The following is a 9,021-nucleotide window of genomic DNA, read 5'->3' as shown; positions in this document are numbered from 1 at the left end:
TAGGGCTATCCAGGACACGAACCGGCAATTACAAGTCACACTTTTTCCGCCTCAAACTGAGGTTGTTTAGTGATTAGTTGGAAATACGTTATGAAAATAAGTTACTGAAAATAAGCAATGAGTTCAACAGTGGGTTAACTGCAGTTTTCGATACCCAAAGGCAGGGGAAGAAGAACACCCAGAGTGCCCTCTACTTCGTCGGTATTTGCTGGTATTTTCCTTCCGTGCCGTTGGTATTTCCCATTGTCAGCAGGGCGGTCGCACTGTTGTGCACATTTTTTGTTTGTGCATATTTGTTTCCATGTATTAAGAGGTAAGAACAAGGAGATGTGTTTTGCCAAAGTTCTGTGAACTCGGTGGATCGTGGAGTTCGACCAACTTGGTAAAAGGTTCGCGTCGTTTCGCCGTCGGAGTGCGTGGGCCGTTCCGTTTTTTTTGAGTGTTTATATTTGAGTGGCGTCGCTGTGGCAGAGAAGGCAGAGCAGCGGTTGCGTCGCCTGGAATTTCGTGATACTACCATTGTTTTACCGTTTTCTTGCCTGGCATCCGCCATTTTTCGCAGAGATGGCGACCTATTTCGGGGTCTACATCCCGACGACGGGACTGATTGAGGGCCTGGCGTCCCACTGTGCGGGCTCCATTGCGGCGGTGAACATAAAGCCGACCGCTCCGGCGTCATCGTCGGAGTCCGGATCGCCACCCGGTTCGGGAACGGCCTGCCAACCGGGTAACCCGGAGGATGCCGTCAAGTACGAGGATCCCGACTTTCCACGTAAGTAGGAGCGAGACGGAGTGAGGGTGTGTGTGTGGCGTTCCAGTTATCTGCCGCTTGTTGCTGTTGTGATACCCTGTAGTGGGCGGGCGTGAGTGGTTCTGGGTCAGTTCGTGGTTGGGAACTCTTTCATAGATAATAAGTAAATACACCCATAGGTAGTTTTCAATAAGCTTTATAGTCGTACTTTCAAAGAGGGCAGTTTTTTATTGAAGAGGATTTAAAAACGACAGGATATTTCGCGATCGAAATGAACCCCTTTTTCTTTGGAAATTTGCCGAAGCAACAAGCATATTCATGTCCGAAACCGCCTGGAGTTTGTTTTGGGTTTGAAGGCCTACAAGATCAGTTTTTTTACCACCCCTTCCATATGAAACTTAGGGGTTTATTGCAGCTCGGATTGTTTCATCAGAGGAATGGATTTTTTCCAGTTGACAAGGACATTCTTGTGCATAACAAATAAAGAGCCGCCCCATCTGTTGCACCACGAAATATTACGATAGTAAATGAAATTACAGATGTATAGGGAGTAGATATCCACGGTATTGCCTCTTCGGGACTTCCCCTCTCTGTGTCAGTTCGCTGTTATTCCGCGCCATGACTAACTGCCCATGAAGAAGTGTCCGTGTGTGTGTTCAAATCTTCTGGGAATCGAGAAGTAGAGAAAAAAATAATCGCGGCTTGCGCAGCCGTCTCGCTCGCACAGTCGATTTCCTTGTCTGGGAGCGGTCTTTCGATTTAATTATAAACAAATGGCGAGCGATTGCAATTACCTGCTTAATTAGGCGCAACTGTCCCGCTCTCGTTTACTGCCGCCATCTCCTTCTCACTTTAATCCAATTAAATGCGCTTGGAAAACAATAACCGATTGGGGCGGGTTCACTCCACCGCCCCTTCCAATGCCCATTCCAGGCAGGGCCCGAACGGATGCATTACAGGACCTTGACCCGTCGCATTCTCCCCTCCGCCCCATCGCCCTCCTTCCAACAGTCGCACAGCTGCGGTCAAGATACTGGATTTTTCCTTACTGATGAAGATTACTTTAAAGTGGAGATGAAAATTATTTCACTTACTTGAAAATGTATTTTCAAGTTTGATTATTTTGATTTTTGTCATTTCTTTTCCCTTGTAAGAAATCGCAACAGTATTTTAAGAGAGCTGAAACAATTTTAAACTCCCAATGCGGATGTATCTGTGTATCAGTCGGTATCTTACGGGTTATTTATACTGCAAGCTGCAGAGCAAGAAACCCGAAAAAGCGTGTGCGCGTAACTTGGCGTCCCGGGTCCCATATTTATACACCCCCAGCTTTGCCGGCTGGTGTTGTTGTGGGTAGTGCCAGTCCCAGTCCCAGTGCCAGTCCCTTTCCCCGGGGCCCGGTGCCTGGTCCCCGTCATTTGGCCCAAGTCAGCAGTCGTTGCCCAGAAATAAAAAACAAACGGCCAAAAGAGAGCTAAAAGATGGAAAACTGATGAAGTCGACTCATGGGGTACCCTAAAAAGAGAACTTGAAATAAACACATTTTAGATACATATATTGAAGATAGCTATGGGTTTATATAAACCATCAACAAGTAATAACGACCATAATTTACCTATGACCAGAACTCCCCCAGCTGTTCGAAATAAATAAAAGTAATCTCTCCGTGCAAGAAGCCTAATTACAACTACTAGTGTCTAGTCCAACAGAACGTGTTTTATGCCTTACTATTTGGCTTCATCAGATCTTCGATTAGAACTGGGGACACCAGACGATGGGTTTATTTCTGCTTTTGTTTTGCTCGCACAGTGCGAAGAGTTGAAAGTAAATTTAATTATGGCACACTCGCTAGTTTCGAGGGGCAGAGCTGAGAAAAGTGTATGAGATGTTGTACGCCACAGCTGCGATCTAAATATATATCCGCCTCTGTTTTATAAATTCGACAAGTGAGATTGAAGTGGGCTAGTTAGCCGCGAGTGATCGCGGGTTCTGAAGGTGTCTGCTAGAATGTACAAAACATAACTAATAAATACATGTAATATAAACAATCAAGTACTCTGTGATACTTTATCACAGATCCTAGACATTTGTTGTTTTACGAAGTATCTGGGGATATAGATATTACTCTGAGATCCCTATCAAGCTCTTGACCCAGTAAACTCGACATAATCTGTGCAATCTGTGGCGACTTGAGGCCCAAACTGGTGATACTCCCGATAAGGCAGGGCGCTGTGCCAACAACTGCGTCACACGCACGTACCACGCCACCCAACGCCCCCTCCCATTTGTTTCGGTTTTGTTTTGCTCCCCACAATCCTCGGCATTCGCGACTCGTGCGCCGTTCGCCGTCCACTGCTCCCCATTCGCCCAACCGGTGGCGTGACCGACCAACCGGCCGAGCCAGCTCACTTATTAATGGTCTATTCCTCTGGATGCCCACACATCACCACCACGCTCGTCACGGCGGAGCAGCGGACTCGCCCCTGTGGCTGGTCTTCACCGACAAATCCAAGGCGCTGGACGTCCTGCGGCACTACAAGGAGGCCCGCCTGCGCGAGTTCCCCAACCTGGAGCAGGCGGAGAGCTACGTCCAGTTCGGGTTCGAGAGCATCGAGGCGCTCAAGCGCTTTGGCAAGGCCAAGTCCGAAAGCAGTGAGTATACATCTGTACCTATATAGTGCTGTTCAATACTAATACCGTCACATTTTAGAGCCCATTCCGCTGAGCGGCGGCAACGGGTACAAGAGCTCGTCGGGCTCCACGGACAGTTCGTGCTCCTCCTCGCCGACGGGAGCAGGCGGCGGGAGCAGTAGTCCCTCGATGTCCAGCCTGCTGCTCAGCAGCTCGCCCACCTCCTCGCCGAGCAGCACCAGCAGCCACATCATTGCCAATGGACGCCAACAGCAGCAGCAGCAGCAACAGCAGCAGGATTTGTTCGGAGAACGTCCTCCCTTCCGGGCGCCCACCAAACAGGAACTGGTGGAGTTTCGCAAGCAAATCGAGGGGGGCCACATCGAGCGGGTCAAGCGGATCATATGGGAGAACCCCCGATTCCTGATCAGCAGCGGCGACAAGCCGACCAGCCTGAAGGAGGGCTGTCGCTACAACGCCATGCACATCTGTGCCCAGGTCAACAAGGCCAGGATCGCGCAGCTGCTGCTGAAGACCATTTCGGACCGGGAGTTCGCCCAGCTGTATGTGGGCAAGAAGGGCAGCGGCAAGATGTGCTCCGACCTAAACAAGAGCCTGCTGGACTACTACCTAAACATGCCGGACAAGGCGCGTGGCGAGACGCCGCTCCACTTTGCCGCCAAGAACGGCCATGTGGCCATGGTCGAGCTGCTCATCACGTATCCGGAGTGCAAGTCGCTGAAGAACCACGAGGGCAAGGAGCCCAGGGAAGTGAGTTACCAGTTGGGAGCCCGTCCCTATCGCCCATCAATAACCTATATGTAACCTGTCTTGCTCTTCGTCCTGCAGATCATCTGCCAGCGTAATGCGCAGGCCGCCCATGTGACCATCGTAAAGCTGGAGCTGCTCCTGCATGACCCGCACTTCGTGCCTGTAATGAGGGCTTCGTCTAACACACTGCCCCCGAAAGTGGGTAAACCGTTCTCGCCCAAAGACCCACCGGTGAGTGCCTGTTTGCAATGCAATGAGTGCAAATACTTTGCATTTGACACTCCCTGTGCCACCCCCGCATGAGGGAGTTACTTTTTTCTGCATATTGAATTACAAGCTAATGTGCTCGTGTTTTCCAGAACCTGCAGCAGAAGACGGACGAGTGCGAGGGCCTGAGCGTGGACCTGACAATCAGTGCGCTGGCGGGACCCATGTCCCGCGAGAAGGCCATGAACTTCTACCGCCGCTGGAAGACGCCGCCGAGAGTAAACAGCAATGTGATGTCGCCGCTGGCCAGCTCGCCATTCAGCTCGCCGGTGAAGGTGACGCCGAGCACCTCGAGTCCCGTCATTGCGGGGCGTCGGGTACTCTTCGGTCCGATGGCGGCGACCACCAGCTCTCCAAAACGCCCGCCGAACGCGACCAATGGCACCAGTGAGTGCGAGAACAACAACAACAACAACGTCAAGCCTGCGTATCCGCTGGAGTTCCCTGCCACACCCATACGCCAGATGAAACCGGATTTATTCATGGCCTACCGCAACAACCACAGCTTCGCCTCGATGGCTGACGATTCCATGTTGCTGGACATGAGTCTGAGCCGCAGCATGAATGCGTCGCTGAACGACAGCTTCCGCGAGCGGCACATCAAGAACTCGGACATCGAGAAGGGCCTGGAGGTGGTGGGCCGCGAACTGGCGCGCCAGGAGCAGCTGGAGTGGCGCGAGTACTGGGACTTCCTCGACTCCTTCGTCGACATTTGCTCGCCCGACGGCTTGGGCCGCCTGGAGGCGTACTTCTTGGACAGGACGGAACAGCTGGCGGAGAAGGCGGAAACGGTCTGGAACTTCTCCCATCTGCATCAGTATTTGGATTTGATGGCGGGCGATCAGCAGCAGCAATCGCGCAAGGACAGGAATGCGGCTGCGGCGGCGAGTTCGCCATCCGCCGGGGTCATGACCCCGTACACATGCGTGGAGAAGTCGCTGCAGGTGTTTGCCAAGCGCATCACCAAAACGATGATCAACAAGATCGGCAACATGGTGTCCATCAACGACACGCTGCTCTGCGAGCTCAAAAGACTGAAATCGCTGATTGTCAGCTTTAAGGTTTGTTGCTCTCTCAAAAACAGGAATATACCATCGAAGCTAACATGTTGTAAACCTTGCAGGATGATGCCCGCTTCATAAGCGTGGACTTTAGCAAAGTGCACTCGCGCATCGCCCACCTGGTGGCCAGCTATGTGACCCATTCCCAGGAGGTGAGCGTGGCCATGCGCCTGCAGCTGCTGCAGATGCTTCGTTCCTTGCGGCAACTGCTGGGTGACGAGGGCGGCCGGGAGCAGCATTTGGGCTGCGTATGTGGCAGCCTGCTGCTGATGCTGGAGCAGGCCCCCACTAGCGCCGTACACCTGCCGGACACTCTGAAGACCGAAGAGCTGTGCTCCGCCGCCTGGGAGACGGAGCAGGGATGCGTCTGCCTGTGGGACGCCAATCTCAGTCGGAAGACCAGTCGCCGCAAGCGCACCAAGTCGCTCTTGACGGCCGCCATTCAGTCTCAGTCGCTGTCGCTGGACACAGCGTCTTCGGCATTGGCATCCACGGGAACGGGAACCACCGCCATGCACGTCTCGCTAAATCTGGGGGCGTCCAGCTTCGGGGCGCCGAGGACAGCCGTCGTGGCGCATCCCAGCGACGACGAGGACGAGGACAGCGACGAATACGACAACTTTGTAAGCTACAAAGTGTATTTACGAATTATTATACCTAATCATTTTGTTTTGTTTTCACCAGTACGACTGCAAGTTGCCGAACGAGAGCAGCAGCGAGGACGAGGACAACTTCCGAACGCCGCCAGAGAGCCTGTCGCCGCGCATGTCCGTGGATCTAGAGCCTCCCTACGATCTGTTCATATTTGGGTGGGACTCCTCTTACATTTGACTCTCTCCTATGTATATTCAACGCACCATTCGCCTTGCAGAAACGAGCCGACCAAGCGGGATTTGGATGTGCTGAAGGCCCTTTCCAACATAGACGTGGAGAAGGAGACACTGCCGCATGTCTTCGCCTGGAAGACTGCCATGGAGAGCTTCTCCAGTGCCGAAATGAATCTGTGAGTCAACTGTGATCATTAATTATATCATCCTCTTGTATTTAATTAGTAAAACATCGGTGCACCTATAGCCTTTTGCTATTTCTTCCCTCGTTCCCTGATTTTGTCCTTATTAAACCACAATTGTTCATCGTTTTCTTAAATAGTGTATTATAATATTTTTGGTCACCTCTTACAGCTTTCCCTCGCCGAAGAACGTGAAGGTACAAAAGCCGGACCCTTGGCTACCGGCAACAAGTGCTAACCACAACAGCCAGCCATCGCTGCATTCCAAGCGGATCCTGGCCACGCCCAAGCTGAACGCCCTAGCCGCTGGGAGACGTGGCTCCGGACCCGGGCCTTCGACGCCACCTCGCCTGCAGCGTACTCCGTCCGCCGCCAGTATTCAAGTTCAAGTGGGTACCGCCACGAACGGCGGAGTCGTTGCAGCCCCCTCGCCGCCGGCCTTGGGTTTCGCTGCCCTGGCGGCGGCGACGCGGACATTCAAAACGCCGCTGAACAAGATGCGCGGACTGTTTAGCCAATACCGCGAGACGGCCGATGAGGAGGTGGATGGGACGCCGATCGGCAGCAGATACGCCCATTAGTATCCCATAACCTTTTTTTAACCTACATTTTACAAGAGAGAAATAAAACAGTGAAGTTAACGTTTTAAATTATAAAAATGGAACGATTTTCGATGGAATTTCGAGTCTGGCATGTAATATGAATTATAGATTGTCGTAAACCTTATTATGAAATACATAAAAATTAATATTTTTTTACTTATTTAAATATTTTGGTTCATAATTTTATGGGTATTAAATTTGCCAAAAAGCAAGCTTTTTATTTTGCCAGCTGATGAGTCAAGTGCCTTTCTAAATACTTTTTAAATTTATTTCGCAGGAGGACTGCGACTAAAAGCGAAATTAGCGCAACAAATTGTGGTAGAGCAGCACCGTAGAAAGCCATAAAAGCAATTACCATTAATCACACAAAGGGACGGACAGTGGAATGGACACCTGAACGCATGCAAGATCGGGGCTCAAAGGAGCATTCTTCGCCACCGATCGATCTTGCTGCCCGATGCAATGCAAAACGAGAAACTGAAACCACTCGGCCCGGGGAAAAACGACAAAGCAAGCAGAATCGAAAAGAAAGGAAAGAAAAAATGTTTATCGAAGCCAGTATACCCATAGATTCTAGCCCAGCTCATGGGGATTCCTCGGCGATCCCCACCATGTCTCGTTACTCTCAATTTCTTATTTATGAGAGTGCCCTCGACGAGGGTGTCCAGCGATCTTGGATTACATTGGGTATACCCGGCATTCCACCCGGCATTCGTGACCGAGTATCAACCAACATTATATTTTAATTTCGTTTTTATTTTCCCATTTTAAGTTTGCAAAGTGAAGCATGAACACGAAAAACGTTTTCTTAAAGCTAAAATCATATTATTTCCCTAAAAATTGTTTAAAATTCAGTTGAACTTTAAAAATTCCCTAAAGGTGTCTAAAAGTAGGCAACCGTTTTAGTTCCCCGAATAGGCGACTAAAAGTAGGCAACAGTTGTTCACTTTCTCCAACTTTCGGCCCTCCCAGGGTATAGTTGGGTCGTCCCTTTCGCCAGCACTGCTGTCCTGGTGTCTCTTGTTTTCTGCTCCTCTTTTGTCAACTGGAGCAGAAGGCGGTGGGGCATGTGGCCTGTGGGGCGAGGTCCAGAGGGTCCGAGAGTCCAGAGGAGTAGCGAACAAATTTGTTGCAATTGCCGTTTCGCCCAGTGGTCGGGCAACTTTTCAATGGCAGGGCTTTGACAAATGATCGCTGATAAGAAGCCGGCCGGGGCAGAATGCTAAAAGCGAAGCAAATTGAGAGGCCTTAAGGCGGTGTTTTGGAGGGCGGTCGCGGGAGTTCAGTGCTGCCCCATAAGTGGGTCGCAAAGCCACCATTATACAGAAAGGGATATGCCTTATCGGTTAAACCCACTCTTTGTTGAAACATTGGTCCCTTGAAAATTTATATTTTTATAGTCCGTATTTTCTCATGTAATTTCGAACTACTGGTGATTGCCACTATAACAATTTTTCTTTGTGGGATGTCTCATATAAGGGCAATTGAGATACTTGACTTTTTATTAACGCTGTAGATATTTCCCTTCTTTTACCTTTTTTCTGGCATCGCAGGTGCAGGCCCGGGTCCTTGGGGCTGGATAATTTATGCCAGGGTCCGTTAGGAGTTTTTAACCCAAGATGGTCATTGCGGGCTTAAAAACAGTCATAAAACGACTGTCCAAGAAGGCCAATCGTTCCCAAAACTACTCCACCTTACACGTGTAATAATGCCATCGATAAAATGGGGAATATCAATAACACAAATTGTTCATTAGCCCACAGACACACCAACATATTATATGCAATGCCCCGCGCTCGGAGGGTTAAGGCGGGGTACAAGGGACCCCCTCCGACTGGCGCCAGTGGCTCCGATTATCTGACCACCGCCATCAGGGTCAACTCATTCCAGCAGTCCTTTTGTTCGCCCCAGACTCAGACTCGGTCCCAG

The 9,021-nt window shown here is 50.6% G+C and overlaps 1 protein-coding gene across 2 annotated transcripts; it reads left to right on the top strand.

Annotated features, from left to right (window-relative positions):
- The first annotated feature begins 255 nt into the window (after positions 1 to 255).
- On the top strand, positions 256 to 7,258 carry LOC108023591 (ankyrin repeat and LEM domain-containing protein 2 homolog). 2 transcript variants are annotated; one of them, XM_050887451.1, is made up of 10 exons: positions 256 to 313; positions 563 to 772; positions 3,224 to 3,403; positions 3,462 to 4,153; positions 4,232 to 4,384; positions 4,513 to 5,481; positions 5,544 to 6,104; positions 6,166 to 6,290; positions 6,353 to 6,484; positions 6,663 to 7,258. In XM_050887451.1, the coding sequence occupies exons 2-10, from the start codon at positions 565 to 567 to the stop codon at positions 7,069 to 7,071; spliced, it is 3,429 nt and encodes a 1,142-aa protein (XP_050743408.1). In that variant the 5' UTR covers positions 256 to 313; positions 563 to 564; the 3' UTR covers positions 7,072 to 7,258. The 2 variants fall into 2 exon arrangements, with proteins under 2 accessions (XP_050743408.1, XP_016948684.1); XM_017093195.3 differs by lacking the exon at positions 256 to 313 and adding an exon at positions 336 to 389.
- Positions 7,259 to 9,021: the final 1,763 nt, after the last annotated feature.

The sequence above is a fragment of the Drosophila biarmipes genome, chromosome X (genome assembly GCF_025231255.1).
Source record: "Drosophila biarmipes strain raj3 chromosome X, RU_DBia_V1.1, whole genome shotgun sequence".
Taxonomy (NCBI): Eukaryota; Metazoa; Arthropoda; class Insecta; order Diptera; family Drosophilidae; genus Drosophila; species Drosophila biarmipes.
Note: the sequence above shows the minus strand (reverse complement) of the source record. Positions and strands in the feature narration are given on the sequence as shown.

Coding starts and splice junctions, on each gene's coding strand:
- LOC108023591 (XM_050887451.1), top strand. CDS start 565: ATGGCGACCTATTTCGGGGTCTACATCCCGACGACGGGACTGATTGAG. Junction 5,482..5,543: donor CGCTGATTGTCAGCTTTAAG/GTTTGTTGCTCT, acceptor TAAACCTTGCAG/GATGATGCCCGCTTCATAAG. Junction 6,485..6,662: donor TCCAGTGCCGAAATGAATCT/GTGAGTCAACTG, acceptor CACCTCTTACAG/CTTTCCCTCGCCGAAGAACG.